A 21,240-nucleotide genomic window follows, 5' to 3' on the forward strand; every position below is an offset into this window, starting at 1 on the left:
CAACGGACCTCTCTATCTTTGCTGGTAAGTGACCCAGTTACGGGGTTCGTAACAGCTTTGTCAATAAGTTTAAGGTCATACTGACAAAGATGCACAATATAGATTAACTACAATTATTCTATTATAATACTAGCAGGGACACTGCAACATCCAACCTCCAAACATTCTCAGACAATTTTAGATGACAAAGTAAAGCAAAAAATGCTGGAAATTTTCAGATAAACAGAGTTAATATTTTGCATTGATGACCTTTTATTAGAACTGAAAACTTTAGAAACAGGCATTTTTTTTTTGCAAGGTACCAAAAAGGAAGAGAACAAAACAATTATTTGCAATGAATGGAAGTCAAGACGAAAGGGATGGTATACACTGCTACTGAGCAAGAGAGGCATGTTGATGTCTTGCTGCTAGCAACTGACTTGTCTGGAGCATGTTTAAGTGAAGGGTGAAAAATAACAAAGCAGAGAAATGAAAAGGAATGCCAAAGCATAGCAGTGTTATAAATCCCAAATAAAAGATCGTGCAGGGGAAAAGCCCAAATATCAGATAGGATCTGCACAGATAGAAAAAAAAACTGCATTAGAAAAGGCCAGGGATTGCAATGTGAAAAAACAACTTTAGGTTATTGAAATCAGAAACAAAAATCGTTGGAAACATCAGAGTAGCAGCATCTACTGAGAAGAAAAAGTAACTAATGCTTTGGTGGAGATGTGATGTTGTTGTAACTGTGAGCTTCAAAGAATATCTCATTCTCCTGTGGGCAACTTAAGTATTCAAGAATAAATTTTGCATTTAAAAAAAATCTTATTCTAGCTGAATGAAACGTGCAATATTTTGAGCTGCATAAACATTATGCAAGACGAGCTTCATCTTGGTACATGTGTCAATAATAAACAAGTTCAGGTAACCAATCTTTACAGCTTGCAACAGAAATAGCCAGTTCTGATACAAAAGAGCAATAGCTGGATAGGTAGCTGCAGTGGATTGGGTGGCATCTTTTAGAAGGGACTATCTGACTATTTGAATATATATTTCAGATTCCCTGAAATTGTGCTCTACGTCACTCATTTCTAGCATGCAATTTGTTTTTTGCTTTACCATTTTATTTTCTCTATCATTTTATACCTTTAAAAGACATTCAGTATTATTCGCAAGACTGCTGAGTCAACATCATTCATGTTGTCACAATCTCTTTGTTTGTCCTATCCCTTGCCCTTCTCCGGAGCTTTAAACAACAATCTGAATGTTAACTAGGTAGTGTTTTAGTAATTTCAGGATTTTAGCATTTAAATGTATTTGACCTTCACAATAAATCACCTGCCTCTGAGGACAAAGCAAAGCAAAAACACAAAGGAAGCATTTCTTTATAATCTGAAATTAAATTACAACCTTATCTCAAAGAGAAAATCTTAGTGAATGCTCAGTCTCCCTCTGAGTAATGAAAACATGCTGGGATTATCAGGTATGACTGGAAAACACTAGCAAAGGTAAATGCACAATTCAACTAAAGCATAATACTTCCTTTATACACCCCCCTTTTCCTTGTTGGGTAAATAGAATTCAAATTGTTTCAGGTAAATAGGAGAATCACACCAATATTAACAAAAAAATTAGTGCACAGAAATTTGCATACTTAGAAATAATTTGAAACACTGACATATTGGAATTGGTAGATCAGGAACCAAAGAACATTATGCTAATAGAATTTTGCTGTTCTTTAAATGATGCCATAGAATTGCCCTGAATTTCAATTGATAAACAACTGGTTAAAAATTTCACAGGACAGATGTAATTTCTGATCATGGTTTCTTAACATCAGCTCAGATTTTGAGGTCAAATCTGAAATCACAATGAATCCACGACTGAACCAAAAGGCAAAATAAGCAATAATCTGATCCATAATTTGGCCTCAATTATAGAAAAATTTAAAAATGTTCTTAAGTAAATTTATTAATCAAAACATGAATGCCATATACAACCTTGATATTCATCTTGCAGGCAGCCACAAAACAAAGAAAACAACAGAATCCACAAAAACCCACACGACAGGACTGACAAACATCCAATGCATGAAACAAAGACAAATTGTGCAAATAATAAAAAAGTAAAGAAATAATACACAAAACATGAACCACACAGTCCCCGAAAGTGAGGCCACAGTCACAGCGCTAGGTAATGCCAGTCCAGGAGCCTGCTAGCTGTAGGCCACAGCTGGAGATTCTGTATAGTACTGAGGTAAGTGAAGCCAGTCTAGGAGCCCAACAGCTGCAGCCCATAAGTGCGGAGTCCATTCAGCACTGGGGTGAGTGAAGTTGGCCCAGACTGCAGGGCAACAATTGCTCCTGAAACTGGCAGCACAGACCAAGACTCCTGCACTGCTTGCCCGATGGTAGAGCGAGAAGAGGAGATAGGTCAAATCCAGGCAAACAGAACAGGTTCAGGTGAGGGATGATGGCTGACATGGAGAGGTGAGCTGAACACTGGTTTATCCAATGCCCTCGACGCCTTAATTACTTTAATCTTACTTGGCACTTAGATCAGCTAAACATCAGTTCGTTTTTGCTCTCTGGCCCAGGCCCCGCTGATTCACTCTGGCCCAATATCCACTCCAGCAATGGCTGCTGTGGCCTTCTATGCATTCTTGAGAGTCCAGTTTGCCAAATCCTTCAGGAGATCACAGAAGACTTAAACGGTTCAAGTGCCAGAACACTTAGACGGTTCAAAAATGTACCTCCCAAAGGGAAGTTTCAGGCTGTGGATTGCAGTGATCGTAAATACACTAAGATAAAACAATTTGAAAACTTCCACATAATTATTGGTGGCCCATGTTTTTTCCCCTTAGTGTTAAAAGTGGTAGTCTCATCTGCAACCATATTATTAGCTAAAGCCATACTTCAGAATTCAAGCACGTGATTTTGTATATTTAGTACATCAGGGACCTTTTGCAGATGAGAACATTAAACAAGATCAGCAATCATCTAGCAGTTCCACCTCATCATATTTCCTTCTCAAGTCTCTCAAATCCTGACTTAGAAATAGGTCATTCTTTCTTAATTGTTATTGAATTGTAAATCAAGAACTACTCATTAATAAAAGTGGCAAAGTTTCTTCACTACCTGTACTAGAATGATTTAAGACAACATTGTTCCAATATCAATGTAAGATCAATTGGAGATGGATTAACAATATTGGCTTGAGAAGATTAGGTTCTGGTTTATTGTCATTGTCTTTTATGAAGTGAACTTTGTTGTTTCATGGCAGCGGTACAGTGAAAAAACATAAAATTATTGTAAATTACCAAATAAATAAATAGAGCAAAAAAAAAAGGAATAGTCATCCCAAGAATGAATAAATGGAATGAATGGTGGGAAAATTTAACCAAACATAAACATTTACAGATAAATCATCTGCAGATAAATGATGATTAATGTTTAAGGACATACCCGTGCTTCCAGTTGAACTTCCGTGAGTGCCATCATTTCTTCATACGTGAGCTTGGAGAACAAACCTGCATATTTATGCAGTCGCAAACTTTTTAACCAGGCTGGAACATCTGCAATTAAAGAAATATTAACATATATTAGAATCTGTCTGTAAACAGTTAAGATTTACCTTTTCTGATGCTACCTTCTCCACTCATCAAAACCACATACCTTCTAAGTTTAAATGCAAAGTAGAATGTTGTCAATATTAAGCTCTATGACCACCAAACTTCTATACATACTTTAACCCTGGATAAAATATCTCTGAATCATCAGCAGAATAGACTGACCAGCTGCATACATGTAGAACCACAATCAGCTGAGCTGACCAAATTCATCTGCTATGTCAAACACTTTCTAAATTTAGCAGAGTTTTGGTGTACTTTTGCATAGTATGTTCCAATCTGTTCTCAGGAAAAATAATAGCTTTTAAGTGAAGGCAAGGTTATTTATGCCACTGGAGTTTCTCCAGATAAAACATTAATACATACAAATGTTATTTAAGCTTTGTAAAAATTCAGATTATTTTACCATATTAAAATTATTTTAAAATTCATTCTTAATAAATTTCCACAATATATTGACATTTTTATTATTTTGGACTAAACAGACAATTAATTCAGGAGAATAAACCAGGAAATTGCTACCTTTTAATAACATGACCCCAGGTCTGAATTTGAATCAATTCTTGGCCAAGTAAAATGGAACACCTGTGATCACGTGTGTAGATGAAGGGAAAACAAGTACACTACTTGAAATATGAAACACAAAACAGTGTAAGACTAGCAATCACATCTTGTTGCTGTTAGAAATATCTCATATAAAAGGTATCAAGTAGTTCTTGCAGAGAAATAGAACACCAAATAGATTTAAGTTTTGTTTTTGAAAGATTAACTACTGTATTTGGAACAGATAAAATTGCTGGCTGGCTGCTCCTGAACTGCAATGATTGCATTAGGTTAGCCCCCGATATACCCTTCTGCTGAAAGCCTCTGTCCCAAAACCTCAAGAGTATATAGGGTCTGTCTTCAGACAAGTATTTGGCTTCACTCTCAGAAGGGATTTGACAGCTGGTGAACCCTGTCCCTAGACTCACGTTATCAAAACTGGCATTACTAACAGGATTGTCTCTGACATTTACTACTAGTTAGCAAAGTTTAGAGCTTGTTAAAAACAAAAATAGTTAACAAGTTTCTATTCACATTTTACATGCAAAATTGATGCATTAATGCAATTAATACAAAACTGTTAATATTAACACAAACATTAAAATCTAGTTTAATAAATGAAAAAAATCGTGCATGTTACTTCCTGATTTCTCCAATTTATTTGAAAAGGGACGGCTATGCTAGAGCCTTGTTTAAGCTGGTATGAATTCAATGGATAGAATTCCCAGTTTGCAAGAGCATCAGCAGATGGAATTTGGTCTCAACAAGTGTTAGATGTGGTAGTGTAGAAAAATGAAGGTGCCTTCATAGGTAGGAACAGAGAACAAATAAGTTGTGACAAATTGCAACTTTACAAAACATTGCTTAGTTTGCATGTGGGAATATTGTGTACAGTTCAGTCTGCCAGACTATAGGAAGGGGTGAGGTTGTGCTGGAGAGACTGCAGAGGAGATTCCCAGGATGTTGCTCAGACAGAGGAAAGATTAGATAGGCTGGGTATGTTTTCCCTGCAGTGAGGGGTAACCTGAAAGACATCTGAAATTACAAAGAGGCATAGATAGGGTCATCATCATCATCATCATGTTTCATGTCATAAGACACAGGCAATCATGGCCCCATAAACCAGTACTGGTAAATTTTTCTACAGAAGTGGTTTGCCATTAACTTCATCTGGGCAGTACCTTTCCAAGCTGGGTGACCCCAGCTGTTTTCAATACTCTTCAGAGATTGCTTGGCATCAGTGGTCACATTACCAGGAATTGTTATATGCACCAGCTGTTCGTATAATCATTCACCACCTGTTCCCATGGCTTCATGTGGCCCTGATCAGGGGAGCTGAGTAGGTGTTACACCTTGCCCAAGGGTGACCTGCAGGCTAGTGGAGAGAAAGAGTGTCTTACACCTCCTTTGGAAAACACGCATCTCCACCCTGCCACACAAGGTAGATCGCAGGTAGGTAGGCAGGATCTTTCTTTTCATAGTGGTAGAGTTATCTGAAACAAGTCTGAGAAGAAGGTATTTTAGGGGAAGAGAGTGCACATAATACCTGGAACTCGGTGCCAGAGGAGGTAGCGGAGTCAGATACAATAATCTACGTTGAAAAGACATTTAGACATGGCTTAAATCAGCTATCATCTGTTACTCCTCGCACAACTGAAGCGAGGAGGAGGTGGTGGAGCCCTTCTACAGTAAACTTCATGAAGCTGTCACTTCAATACCGGCACATAACTTCCTGGCTATGCTCAGAGATTTTAATACCCAGGTTGGGCTGGAAGATGTTCCATACTCATACCACAACTTTACCAACAAAAATGGACAATACCTCGTTGATTTCATCCAGGAACACAGTCTCAATGCCGCCAACACACAATTCAAGAAGCAAGTTGGTAAACTGTGGACATACGAAAACAGAGCCTCCCTCAACAGGAAACATTTCGACTACATCCTCGTAAGAACAAAATGGCATAATTGTGTGATCAACACAGAAGCCTGCAGCACCTTCAACTCGGTCAGTTCTGACCACAGAGTAGTGTCAATGCAAATGAAACTGAGCCTGTGGCAACCCAATGCCACAAGTCCCAAGGAAAAGATAGATTGGAAGGCATTCTCCTCACAACCTATTCTTCAAGCCCAGCACACCGTGGAAGTGAGAAATCACTTCAGCCCACTGGAGAGGGAGGAAGAAGAGACTTCCACTGACTGCTATCAATGGCTCATAGATGCACACACAGATGCAACAAAGAGTCTGCTTACTGTGAAGTGAATCAAAAAGAGCCAGATCTCAAAACATCCTGATGTCATTGCAGCAAGAAGTATGGTCAATGCTTGTCATACCGAACTTAGAAGGAGCAAAACAGAAGAGCAAAGAGACAAGTTCAAGACAGGAAAGAAGAATCTCTTTGCCACCTATGACTGACTGAAGGAAGAGGAACTAGCTGAGAGGATTAGAGGGGTAGAGGCTGCTAATGAAGACAAGCAGCATGGAGAAGCATGGCGCCTAGTCAACAAGATCAGCAGATGGAAGAAGTCCCCGTCAGGTCAAATAGGTGGTCAAACAGCAGAGGATCGCATCCAGACATGGTTTACCCACTTCAAGAACCAGCTGGGAAGCCCTCCAACGATCAAAGAAGAGGAGGACAAAACCACGATACTAAGGCAAGTCGACATCGATGACAGTCCATTCACCACTGAGGAACTGAAGAAAGCCAAATATGCACTCAAACAGGGCAGGAGCGCTGGACCAGATGGGATGCCACCAGATGTCCTGAAGAACTGCAACCTGGACGACATCTTGCTGGACACATGTAATATGGCACTGATGAAAGGTGACAAACCAGAACAGTGGTCACTCTCAAACATTATCCCTGTCCCCAAGTCTGGATCCCTCACGAAGACATAACTACCACAGTATCAGCTTGACCTGCATCTTAGCAAAGCTGTACAATCAGATGATTTTGAACAGGATTCACACCGCTATTGACCCTAAGCTAAGATTCAATCAGAATGGTTTTTGGCAGAAGCACACAACAGTAATGCAAATATATGCTCTCTGTCGAATCATTGAGGAAGTCAAGAACAACAACCTACCAGCCGTGCTTACTTCCATTGATTTTTGCAAAGCTTTTGACTCCATTCACCAAGGTAAAATGCTGAAGATTCTGAAAGCTTACGGAGTTGCCAGACCACCTACTGAGAGCAACAGAGTCCAGCTATACCAAGACCATGGCAAAAATTGTATCACCAGACGGAGAAACAGCAGTGTTCCAGCTCCTAGCTGGTGTGCTGCAAGGAGACACTCTGGCACCCTCCATCTTTATAATCATTCTTGATTACGCTCTACATCAAGCTACCAAAGATCATGACAAGCTTGGTTTTGCCATAAAAACAGGACGAACCAAAAGGGTCAGACCAGTTATGCTCACAGATCTCAATTTTGCAGATAACATAGTCCTGCTCTCTGACCAGATTGAGGAAGCACAGCAGCTACTGACAAAAGTGGCAATTGAGTGCAATAAAGTTGGACTTCACCTAAACGCTAAAGAGACAGCGTACATGGCGTTCAACTGGGACACAGGTACTCTCAAGACCGTAAAGAATGATACCATTAAGAAAGTCTTAAGCTTCAACTAAGACTTCTTCGGGTCAAGAATGAGGAGTTCAGAGAAGGACATAAAGATACAGAAGGCACTGGTGTGAAGGGCTATGAACAACATGAAGGAAATCTGGAGGCCGAACCTGACCAGAGGGCTCAAAAAAAGGATCTTCACAGCAGTCATAGAGTCCATTCTCACATACAATGCGAGACGTGGATACTCACCAAAACCATGAGAAAGTCACTAGATGGTTGCTATACACAAATGCTCCGGATGGCTCTTAACGTGTGTTGGCAACAGCACAAGACAAATGTCGAGCTCTATGATGACCTACCAATGCTCACTACTGAAATTGAGGCGAGAAGACTGCAACTAGCAGGGTACTGTCTACGCCACCCTGAGCTACCTGCCAGCCTAGTCATCACATGGGAGCCCAAGCATGGAAGGATGAACCCTGGGCACCCTCCCAAGACTATGGTCAACACACTCCTAAAAGATAGCGGCACAGCTAACGTAGATGAACGGAACACACTGATGAGGGAGAGGGAGGAGTGGAGAGTCTGTCATCATGCCCGACACTGACACCCTAGGCCCGAGTCGACGTAGTAGTAAATCAGCAAGTCAAAGAAAACATGAATATAATGCAGGAAAGTGGGAATAGTACAGATGGACAAAAAGGCTGGCATGGATATGGGAGGCAGAAGTGCCCATTTCTGTGCTGCGCAATCCTTAGGAAACTCTCTATGCCCTAATGGGCTCCATCTGAGGCCCACTTAAGAGCACAGGTACAAAAAGCAGTCTTAGCAGCATGGGCTGGTAAGTAATAGACATACATAGTACATCTTATATATAAAATCTTGAATAGCAAGTTATCACAGGTGGATGGGAATATAGAGCTGAATTTACCATATATCAGTCAGACGGTCAGAACATTGGAGATACTGTGAGGAATCTAGTGGCCTACTACTACTAACTCCTAATTTGCATGTTCATATGCACAAATGTGTGAGTGAATATTCCAGTGCTGATATAGGCCCAGACCAACAAGTGACTTCAAGGTTTTCATGATTAAATCCAAATATTTGCGTTGGTGTGGAAACACTAGATCTGGAACAATGATAACAATCAACCAAAAGCAGCCCACATATCAATGACTAGCTGAAAAAGTCCATTCTTTTCAATTACAAGTGACATGACAAGCAAAATTACATGATAAAAGAACTTGTTTCAAATGATAAACATATATAATAACATTAAGTAATATCAAAGAATAATGTCAAATTTATTGGCATTTTGAGAATGTCAAATCAGTATCGAGTTATTTAAGCTACTTTAAAACCCAAAATTATTTAATTTGAAATCCCTATTTGATTTACTTCAAATTGTGTAACATAAATTCACAGATAACTTAGAAACAAATGTAAGTACATTTATTATCATTATATGATGAAACCCTAAAATAGTTTGCTCACATGTAAAAAGAATATTTTTTGCTCTTTCGTTAAGGCTGTCTAACCATTGACTTTTTATTTCAGATTATTTTACATATATGTTTCTCTCTGTTTTCTGTATATCCTGTGGTAAATATCATTCTTTAAGTCCTTGGTTTGCTAACATGGCTTTAAGACATGGCCAATAACCGCATTTTGCAAGCATTTTAAAAATCAATTTCTATCCTTGCTTCAATCAAGTTTAAGGATATGGTATAACCAACTTAAAGGTTACAAAATTATTTTGACATTCACAAGTGTACTTTTATTGCTTGTATAACCAAACTGATTGTTTTCCATTTTATTTCATATGTTGCTATTTTCCCATTTTCACATCTTAAAATGTCTTTATTAACTTAACTGCATTCACACAAAATTTTGTCTGACAAAGTGTATTTACAAATAGAGGTCCTCCGTAGGTTATGGCAAGGTTCTCAACACAAATAATTCACGTCAGAAACATGACAACAAACTGAGCTTCCAGAAGAAATTGTCTACTGCTCTACAGCAGCCACTGGGTCTCCCAAACACACATGTCATATGTACTGTAGAGGCTGAAAATAAGTTGGGCATTTAAAACCTGGGGTAGATCTACAAGTGAAAATTTGTATTCACAATGGGGAGCTTACTGTTTAGCTATTAACTAAACCATTCATGTCATCTTCTCCTCTTTCATTCTTCTCTATTAAATGCAATAGGGATTTCTGATTTTATAAATACCTACAGAGATACTCCTTAGGTATTTATTAATTTAACAGGTATTAATTTGACAGATTGTTAACAAAGATGATCCCAGAGTAATTTGTACATGGCTACTATGATGAAATCAGCAAATGAAACTGTAAAGCTCTGAAATTTTCAAATGAATGGGAGAAATAATTTATAAGTTTACATGTGCATGAAGATTTCAGAAATCAATCTTAGCTCTAAATTTATGCCCTCAGAAATAATTTTGCTCCATCAGCTGTGTTGACACCACAAACAATTCAGTAGATTACAGTCAATCTTGAGTCAGTCCTTGCAATTTGCCTTCGTAATTTAAATCTCTCCGTGTTATCATTCCTAGCAACAATGCCAATATATCCTTCCTGTGATGAAACATACACAACCTATTGAGGTTGTCCAGAGCTTTAGAAATACATCACATAGTCGAAGGATCACAAATACGAAATGTTGATTGTTTCAGTTTCCACTGATATTGTCTGATTTGCTTTCCTCCCATCTCCCAACCCCAGCATTTTGTTTTCGTATCAGAGACTTGCTTTATTTAGTTTCTTTTTCCCTCAAGGTGTCCTAATCTCATAATGAATGAAGTGATTTTGAAATTTAATTCCAAGGAAACATGTTGCACAAAGTGAGACTGTATGTATAACCAGTCTACATTCTACATTTCTTTGCCTCATTTTTTTTGGTCTCTAACACATCTTTTCTCAAGATGAGGCTTTCTGTTCCAGGATATCTAAAGACCTTCCTTCTTCATGAAACATGGTCTCCCAAGTCTATGGTTGTTAGAGCCATCACACATATTTTCTCCAATCCCCCCCCCCCCCCCCCATCTGCACTGATACAACCTCCACTAGACTGGACAGAGAAATCTGCTGGATCAGCCTTTATATTCAACATATCATGCTTCATCATTTCTGCCAGCTGCAAAGAGATCCTGTCACAGTCACACCTTTGCCTTCCCCACCCTTTGCTGCTTCGGCTTTCAACTCTCTTCTTGACTCTCTGGATGGCTCATCGCTTTCCAGCTATCTCTTCCTGTCCATTGGTACATTCTCCTGCAACCATAGGAGGTGCAATACTTACCTCTATGTCCTCACTCTTCACCAACCAGGAACCCAAACACCCCTTCCAGGTCAGACAAAGATTCACATACAACTCCACCAATCTTATCTACTCCAATTGGTGTTCTTGATCTGACTAATGGTGAGACCAAGTGATGATTGTTTTTCAATGGCCATCCCGACCTCTTGGTTGGATACTACTTCAAATGCCCTTCCCAGTTCCCCATCAACCTGATAATCCTCAACCTTCTCCAACATTAAGAGTGAAGCTAAACACAATGTAGAAGAATAGCAGCTCATATTCTGCCCAGGTCATTTATAAGCCAACCTTATGAATATCATGTTTTCTATTTTTTGTAATTTATTTTTTATTGAAGTTCATCATCAAACAAGCATTTCCATAAGATGTATTTCAGACATTGTACATATATATCATATAATCATATATATCACAAATCTCCACAACATATTTATCTGAGGTATACACTTATAGAAAAGAGTGGAAAGAAAAAACAAGCAAAAGGAAAAAACTATGTACAAGTAGGGAGTGATGTTTTTTTTACAACATATTCATTGATTTGTGAGAATAAAATCAGGCCTATGAGGCATTATGTAGTTAAACCATTTTTCCCAGTATGAATCAAACTGTTCCAGCTTATGATTAACAGATGCTGTTATCTTCTCCATTTTGTAAATGTCCATTGTCATTTCCATCCATGCATTTAAAGTTGGGCTCTCCTGCGATAACCATTTCCTAGTAAGAGTCTTTTTACCCACCAACAGTACATTCATTAACTATTTATCTTTCAAACATGCTTGAGGTATATATCCAAAATATATAGTCTTACTCTCCAAGGGTGTTTCACAATTAAAGATGTCTTGTAGGGCATTGTATATCCCCCTCCAATAGTTTTTGATAACAGGGCAGCCCCAAAAAATATGATAATGATTTGCATTTTGATTTCCACAATTTCTCCAGCAAACAGGGAGGTTACTATCATAATGGGATTTCTGAGAGGGTGGAATAAAATATCTTATCAAGTTTTCCCATCCAAAGTCCCTCCATTTCTGTGAACTGGTACACTTCCATTGATACCTCCATATTATTGTCCATTCTTCCTCAGATATAACTATCCCTCCTTCTTTCTCCCATTTTGTTTTAATGTATGAAGTCGAATGTGTTTTAAGATTTGACAACCCCCGATACATGCTTGAAATGCTTGAAACTACCATTATCTGAATTATATGCTTTTCTAAATAGCTCTATTAAGCATGTACTTGCCTTGGTTACATTTTTATGTGTCCTATTAACATATTGTTGCATCTGTAAATACCAATAAAAATCTTGTTTCTCTAATAAGTGTTTTTCTTTAAGCATTTCAAAACTGAACAGTGTTCCTTCTTTCATTATGTTGCAAAGAACTGTTATTCCTCTAGCTGTCCAGTCCTTAAATCTAGCATCCAACTTATTTGGTGTAAAATCCGAGTCATCTGCACACCATTTAAGAATTGTAATATCTCCCTCTAGATTATATTCTTTTATAGTAGTTTTCCATATTGTAAGAGTCAATTTCACCCATGGGTTATCAATAGTATTTATGTACATTTGCAGGTTGTCATCAGCCAAAATTGCTTGTCTGGGGATGGGAAGTACCCGCTCCTCAATGTTTTTCCATTGAGCGTCTTATGATGGGTTGCACCAACATATCACAGCTCTCAACTGTGCTGCAAGATAATAATCTCTAAGAGAAGGTAGGCCCCATCTCCCCTTTTCCTTTGCTAATTGCAAAGTCTTGAGGAACTCTAGGCCTTTTATCCTGCCAAATATACCTTGATAACATCTTGTTCCATTCATTGAATTGATTTTGATTAATCTCTATTGGTAGGGTCTGAAAGAGATATAACAGTCTGGGCAGTATATTCATTCTAATAGACTCGATCCTTGAACTGAGACTGAAAAAAGGAATCAGCTTCCATCCTGCCATATCTTCCTTAATTTTTTATATAAAGGCTGATAATTACATTCTGATAATTTTGCCAAATCTTTTGGCATAACGATGCCCAAATATTTGGAAGTCTCTGTGTGCCCTGCCCAGGGATATCTACTTACAATTTCTCTTGGTGGACTATAGTAATATGAAATAATATGAAATATAGTAATAATTGGGTTTTATCAACGTTGATCTTGTATCCTGATAATTGACCATATTGTTCAAAGGATTGCATCAATTTAGGTAAAGAGTATGTTGGTTGCCCTAGATAGATCAAAATGTCATCCACATAACAAGCCAATTTATGCTCTGTCCCTTTAATAGTAATTCCCCTGATACCTTCATTTTGTCTGATGTATTGAGCTAATGGTTCTAGATACAATGCTAAGAGTAGCAATGACAATGCACAACCCTGTCTCATGCCCCTTTCTAGGGTAAGACTATTTGATAAGTATCCATTGATTTTAATCCTAGCAGTAGGGTTGTCATATAGTGTCTGTATAGTTTTAATAATTGTGTCTTGGAAACCAAATCTATGTAACATTCTGTAAAGAAAATTCCAAATAACCGAATCAAATGCCTTTTCAGCATCCATGCTTATCACTATTGCTTCGATTTTATTTTTTTGTATATGATCCATAATATGAAGTGTCCTTCGTATATTGTCTTGTGTCTGGTTTTGTCGTATAAAACCCGTCTGATCGTTACATATCAGTAACTCCGGTTGCTCTGGTTTCCTCCTCTAATCGTTTGGCCATGATGGAGCTAAATAATCTATAATCTACATTAAGAACAGATATTGGTCTAAATGACTCACATTCCATTTTATTCTTGTCTTATTTCAGTATAGCTGAGATTATCGCTTCCTTCCAACTGGGTGGAATTTGTGCCTTTTTTTTAAGAGCCCAGTTCAGTGTGGGGAGTAAAACAGGAATTAACTCATTTTTAAATTCTTTGTTCCACTCTGCCATATACCCATCTGATCCTGATGACTTGCTTAATTTAAGCCTAATAATTGCAGCTTTTAATTCAACTTCAGTTATGTCAGCAGTCATTCTTCTATTTTGTTCTTCGCTTAATGTGGGCAACTCTAGAGAATTCAAGAAGGTGTCAATTTGGGTTATACTTCCCCCTGGAACTTTGGAATAGAGAGTTTTGTAAAACACTTCAAAAGCTTCTTGAATTTCACTTAGCTTATTTTTTATCATTTTCGTTCTTGGATCCCTAATTCCATGAATTATATTTTCTGCTATCTTTTTTTTTCAGTTTCCATGCCAGTATTTTCATACTTTTCAATCCACTTTCATAATGTCTCTGTTTCAGAAACATTGTTTTTCCTGATTTCTTGCGTAGCCAAGTTATTTTTCATTCCTAATTCTTTTAATTTCCCCTAATGTATCCTGTGTCAAATTCAATTTGAGTTTTTTTCTCTATTTTGTAATTCCTCTAATGTTTTATTCCTTATTTTTTTCTTGTATAAAGATATCGCTATAATTTTCCCTCTTAAAACATACTTCAGAGTTTCCCATAAAATGGGAGGTGAAACCTCTCCGTTATCATTAAATTCTAAGTAGAGACGAATTTCTTTTTTAATTTGTTCCTTAAAGTACGGATCATTGAGTAGACTTGAATTTAGTTTCCAAATAGTATTCTTTCATTGTAGGTCAAAATCAACAGATAAATATATAGGTTAATGGTCATTTACATCTATTGTTCTAATTCCACAGGTGTTTAATTTGACTCTGTCTTTTCCAAATGTTATGAAATAGTCTATCCTTGTATATAGAGAATGGGAAGCAGAATAATGAGTGTAATCCCTTCTATCGGGGAAAAGGTTCCTCCATATATCAATTAAACCAACATCCTCAAAAAGTGTATTAACTTTCTTATGTAAGAATATTGTTTCATAGGTTTTTCTAATGGAAAAGTCTAAGTTTGGTTGTAATTGTAAATTTAAGTCTCCCCCACATATCAGGAGACCTTCTGTTTCCGCTACCATAATATCAGTAATTTTCTGGAAGAAACCATTATCACTTCCTGGGGGTGCATATATATTCAACAGAGTAACTGAATTTCCGTCTATATTTCCCCCTTACCACAATATATCTGCCCTCTTTATCTCCCATTTCAAATATTTTTTTCAAAATTTAGCTTACTTGAGATAAGAATAGCAACTCCTCTCCTGATTTATATGAAGAGAAAAACAAATTAGTGTAGCCCAATGCTCATTATCACTTAAATGAGTTTCCTGTAAATATACTACATGGGCTTGTTCTTTTTTCATTTTGGATAAAATTCTCTTATGTTTGATTGGATTTAATAGCCCATTTACATTAAAAGAAATGAATTTTAGTTTGTCCTTAGCCATCTGTATTTATCTATCAATGTATCATTGAAATTAGCAGAATAAAACTTAATCGATCTACTCCCTGAACAAATAAAAACCAAGAAACGCAAATAATAACAAAAATAGCAACGAACGTGTGATTCCAAGGCTGAGGTCTCTAGTAGATGACCCTGCGTTGAGCTAGAGGAAATGTCTAGCTGTGGGGGATAATCCCTTCTACTTGTGAGTTGAAGGCCCCCATTGCAGTATTCATAAAAGTCAGTGAACAAATCCATTACACAGAAAAGATTTCCCTGTGTACTCCTCCTCTATATATATATATATATATACACACACACACACACACACACACATTACATACATACACATCTATGCACACAAATATATATTCTCATTTTGGTGGGGGGAAAGGAGTAAGTGAGCAAGTAAAGAATAACAACTAAGTAATATAAAATTCACATTGTTTCTCGAGGCAGGTATATCACCGGCTACTTTTGCTTCCGTTTAGCTTCTCAAAGTTTTTAAAAGTTAGCCAAACCTTATGGCTCTTCTGGAGGGGGTGAAGACTGTCTTTGGGAAACTCCCGGTTTCTTCTTGATATACTCCTCTCGGCCTCCTCCCTCCTCGATTCTCGCACTATTTCCGAAGCAGAACAGGATAATTCCTCTGCCAGGCTTTCCCTCGGTTTGATCACGCTGATGGGCAACTCTCTGGCTTTCATGTCTGTTGTTGCCTCTTCCACTGTCAGGTACAACCGCGTCCCGTCTTCATAAAAAACTCAAAGTTTAGCAGGGTACGGAGTTTGAAATCTAATCCGTCCTTGCTTTAGTACTCGCTTTACTTCAGAATATTCTTTACGTTACTGCAGGACCACGGGGGTGGGGGGTAATCTTGGTCGAAATATATTAACTTATCGCCTAAAAACACCCTCTTCTTACCCAAGGCCCTTCGTAGAATCTCTGCCTTGGTACTGTACCAAAGGAATTTAATTATTATTGAGCATGGCTTATCTTGGGTAGGTTTCGGGACTAGTGCATGATGCGTTCTCTTGATTTCCAGCTCCATAGTTGAGGGAAGCTCCAGCTTGTCCCACAGCAACTTTCAGACAAACTCCGTCATAGACGAGCCCTCCGCTCCTTCTGGAACGTTGTATATTCTGATATTTTTCTGCCATGATCTTCCATCCAGGTCAAGCAGTTTACCTTTTTGGTGAGTTAATATTTTTATTGTCTTACTCAGTATCCGTTCCACATTTTGAACGCGATCTTCTACTTTCTCAATTCGAGTCTCTGCCACCACTATTTTTTGATTGATGTTGGCGAGCTCTGACTTAATATCATGTAGCTGCTGCTTTATATCTTTCTGGAACTCCCTTACCTCTTTCAGAATTTCAATCATATTTGCCACATCACCTGAACAAGGCCCAGCGTCCACCTCGCTAGCACGCGGTCGGGTAGGAGAGCCGCTTGCTGCACTCCTCTCGGCCGCAGGCTCCGCAGTGTTGCTTTTTTTATTTCCATTCTTTTTCCCCATTCTTGCCCCTCTTTTCAGTTCAAATATTTTTCACAAAAATACTATACTTGATTGGTTAATGGGGCTTAATACGCATTTTTCCGGAGAAGCTAGTGACTTAAGCTGCCATTCTGGACGATGACGTCACCAGAAATCCCCAAATATCACGTTTTCTAAATCCAAATAACTCTCACTCCCTCTGCTTCTTTCTCTGTTCTGTGACCTTGCAGATGTATTTAGACAAGAACAACAACCAAATTTAAATTCCTGGAGAACATCAGTAGAGATAATGCTGCAAAAATGGAAAGTGAAAATCATTACTCTTGGTGCTCTGATTAAGAACAAATGATTGGAAACTGATTCAGGTGAAGATAATCCTACGCAAATGTAAAACAGAGACACAGAGGATATGTAATCAGCCAATTCAAGAATCAGAAAGATGCAACTGATGATTTTAACTAAGCCATTCTCAAAGTGGTAATATAGATGTATATGAAAAATACTTAAATGCTTGCCCAACCCGAAAGGCAATAAAAATGCTATGCTATTGCAGCTTGTAAACTGTGTACCTCAAAACAAATTCAGTAAGTCAACAGTAGGATATCTTCAATTTTTAAATATTTATTGAGATACAGTGAGGAATATAGCCTTCTGTCCCTTCAAGGCATGCTGCCCAGCAATTCCTAGATGCAACTCGAGTAGCAGCAGTACTCTCAATGGATATGTTTAAATATTCCTGTTTTAGCCTGTTACAGCCAAAAAGCACAACTGTTTCCAAGATCAGTACAGTCAACAAAGATGTTTTGACAATCTTTTAATGTGTTTAGACAAACTATTGCTGCTTAAAACCGATGGAGACAACACAGTCTGTGGTCAAAAGTGCCCACAGAGAAAGCCTCGGAGGAAGTGTGGTCATACATCAGGATTACAAGTGCATTTAAGGGAACAGGGTTTTAAACTCCCTATATTGACTATCTTGCTGGCGAACGTGTAGTCTCTGGTGAATTAAATCAATGGTCTCAGAGTCAGGGTGCTGTATCAGAGGGACATAAGGACTGCGAGTGTCCTTTGTTTCACAGGATCCTGGTTAACTCCTTCTGTACCGGATGCAGTGATTCAGATTGACGGGTTTACTATACACTGTCAGAATAGATCTATAGTCTTTCAAAAGCAGAGGAGGAGGAATATGCATCATGATCAACTCTTTTTGGTGCACAAATATATCAGTCCCAATTCTGCTCACCAGACCTGGAATACCTAGCAGTAAAGTGTCGTCCTTTTTACCTACCACAGGAGTTCTCTGGGGTCATTCTGGTTGCAGTTTACATTCCACCTCAGGCCAATGTCAAGCAAGCTTCAGATGATCTGAGCAATGGGATCAACATGCACGAAACAGCGCACCCTAAAGCCTTCACCATTGTTTTGGGAGATTTTAACAAGGCCAGTCTGGAAAAAAATCATTAAGCAATTACCATCAACAGATCACTTCCAATACCAGAGTAAACAACACACTGGACCATTGCTACACCACCATCAAGAATGCCAACCGTGCTACTCCATGCCCTCACTTCAGGAAGTCTGATCACCCGGCTGTACTTCTACTCCCTGAGTATAGGCAGAGACTGAAGACTGCAGCACCAGCAGTGAGAACCAAGAAGCTTTGGACAAGGGAAGCACAGGAGCACCTACAGGACTGCTTTGAATCGGTGGACTGGACTGCATTCAGGGATTCATCTTTGAAGAGCAAACACGAGGAAATCTGCAGATGCTGGAAATTCAAACAACACACACAAAATGCTGGTGGAACACAGCAGGCCAGGCAGCATCTATAAGGAGAAGCACTGTCGATACTTCGGGCTGAGACCTTTCATCAGGACCCTGACGTGGATGAACCAGGAGGTATGTCGTCTGCTGAAGGCTAGATCTGTGACATTAAAGTCTGGCAACCTAGGCCTATACTAGAAAACCAGGTATGATTTGATGAGGGTTACTTCAAGGGCGAAGAGACAATTTCGAAAGAGGTTGGAGGTGATATCAGATGCACAGTAACTCTGGCAAGGTCTGCAAGACATTATTTCCTACAAAGTAAAATGCAATAGTTTGAATGGCAGCAATGCTTCACTACCAGATAAACTCAAAGTCTTCTATGCACGCTTTGAAAGGGAGAACACAACTACAGCTGTGAAGATCCCTGCTGCACCTGATGACCCTGTGATCTCCATCTCAGAGGTTGATGTTAGACTGTCTTTAAAGAGAGTGAACCTTTGCAAGGCAGAAGGTCCCGATGGTGTAGCTGGTAAGGCTCTGAAAACCTGGACCAACCAACTAGCGGGAGTATTCAAGGACATTTTCAACCTCTCACTGCTATGGGCAGAAGTTCCCACTTGCTTCAAAAAGGCAACAATTATACCAGTGCCTAAGAAGAATATTGTGGGCTGCCTTAATGATTATCACCCAGTGGCACTCACATCATCAGTGATGAAATGCTTTGAGAGGTTGGTTATGGTTGGTTATGCCTCAGTAAGGACCTGGACCCATTGCAATTTGCCTATCGCCACAATAGGTCAACCGCAGATGCAATCTCAATGGTTCTTCACACGGTTTTAGACCACCTAGACAACACAAACACCTACGTCAGAATGCTGTTCATCGACTATAGCTCAGCATTTAATACCATCATTCCCACAATCCTGATTGAGAAGTTGCAGAACCTGGGTCTCTGCCCCCCCTCTGTAATTGGATCCTCAACTTCCTAACCAGAAGACCACACTGGCGCACCTCAGGGGTGTGCTTAGCTCACTGCTCTATTCTCCATATACCCATGACTGTGTGGCTAGGCATAGCTCAAATACCATCAACAAATTTGCTGATGATACAACCATTGTTGGTAGAATCTCAGGTGGTGACGAGAGGGCATACAGGGATGAGATTCAACTAGTGGAATGGTGCTGCAGCAACAACCTGGCATTCAACATCAGTTAGACGAAAGAGCTGATTGTGGACTTCAGGAAGGGTAAGATGAAGGAGCACATACCTTCTTGATCAGATCTTGAGCAGCTTCAGGTTCCTCAGTGTCAAGATCTCTGAGGATCCAACCTGGTCCCAACATATTGATGTAGTCATAAAGAAGGCAAGACAGCAGCTATACTTTATTAGGAGTTTGAAGAGATTTGGCATATCAACAAATACACTCATAAACTTCTATAGTTGTACCGTGGAGAACATTCTGACAGGCTGTCACTGTCTGGTATGGAAGGGCTGCTGCCCAGGATCAAAACAAGCTTAAGGTTGTACATCTAATCAACTCCATCTTAGACACTAGCCTACAAAGTACCCAGGACATCTTTAGGGAGCGGTGTCTCAGTAAGGCAGCTTCCATTATTAAGGACCTCCAGCACTCAGGGCATGCCCTTTTCTCACTGTTACCATCAGGTAGGAGATACAAAAGCCTGAAGGCACACACTCAGCGATTCAGAAAAAGCTTCTTCCCCTCTGACATCAATTCCTAAATGGACATTGAAGCTTTGGACACTACCTCACTTTTATTAATATAGAGTATTTCTGTTTTTTCATGCTTTTAAAGATCTATTCTATATACATAATTGATTCACTTGTTTACTTATTATGTTTTATTTTATTTATTATTTTTTCTTCTCTCTGCTAGATAATGTATTGCATTTAACTGCTGCTGCTAAGTTAACAAATTTCACATCACATGCCGGTGATAATGAGCCTGATTCTGATATAGCCCTAGCCTTGTCACAGGACCGAGTTACCTACCAACTGGTACATCCATAGACTGAGGGAGGAAACCAGAGCAACCGGAGGAAACCCACATGATCAAGGGGAGAATGTACAAACTCCATACAGGCAGCAAATTGAACCCGGGTCACTGATAATGTAAAGCATTGTGCTAACCATTAAGCTACCATACTGCCCCAATTTCAAAATATTGAAATAGTACTTCATATACACATGTCTAAGAATAACAACTAGACCTGTGTAAAACATTCTCAAATTCATTCCAAGTCTCTGTTACTTTTCACAAAAAAGCAAACTGAAAACTTTGAGTAACATTGGTTAACCGCTCTATCAACAAGTTAAAAAAATAATTGATCCGATATAACACAAGGCCTGACCCTCGGAGCTAGCTGCAAGATGTGTGGCAAAACAGCAGGACAACAGTCTAGGTTCAAGAACCACCCTTCCCCCCCCTGCCCCAGCATACTAGTAGCTAATGTTCAGGCCATTGAGAACAAGTTGATGAAATAGGGGAAGACTGGCCTACCAAAAAGAACTGAGGGACTGTTGCATGTTATGTCTCACTGAAACAAGGCTTGCACCTACCTCACCTGGATGAACCATTCAAC

General features: G+C 39.0%; 1 protein-coding gene across 4 annotated transcripts in view; it reads right to left on the minus strand.

The window, feature by feature from the left end:
- The window catches only part of samd4a (sterile alpha motif domain containing 4A), a 181,965-nt gene that overhangs the window by 58,390 nt on the left and 102,335 nt on the right, over positions 1-21,240 (minus strand). For all 4 annotated transcript variants that reach the window (XM_059957729.1, XM_059957735.1, XM_059957721.1 and 1 more), the window contains one exon: positions 3,444-3,553. In XM_059957729.1, the coding sequence (XP_059813712.1) occupies positions 3,444-3,553 (110 nt within the window). The remainder of the gene's footprint in view (positions 1-3,443; positions 3,554-21,240) is intronic.

Source organism: Hypanus sabinus, chromosome 2 (assembly GCF_030144855.1).
Source record: "Hypanus sabinus isolate sHypSab1 chromosome 2, sHypSab1.hap1, whole genome shotgun sequence".
NCBI lineage: Eukaryota > Metazoa > Chordata > Chondrichthyes > Myliobatiformes > Dasyatidae > Hypanus > Hypanus sabinus.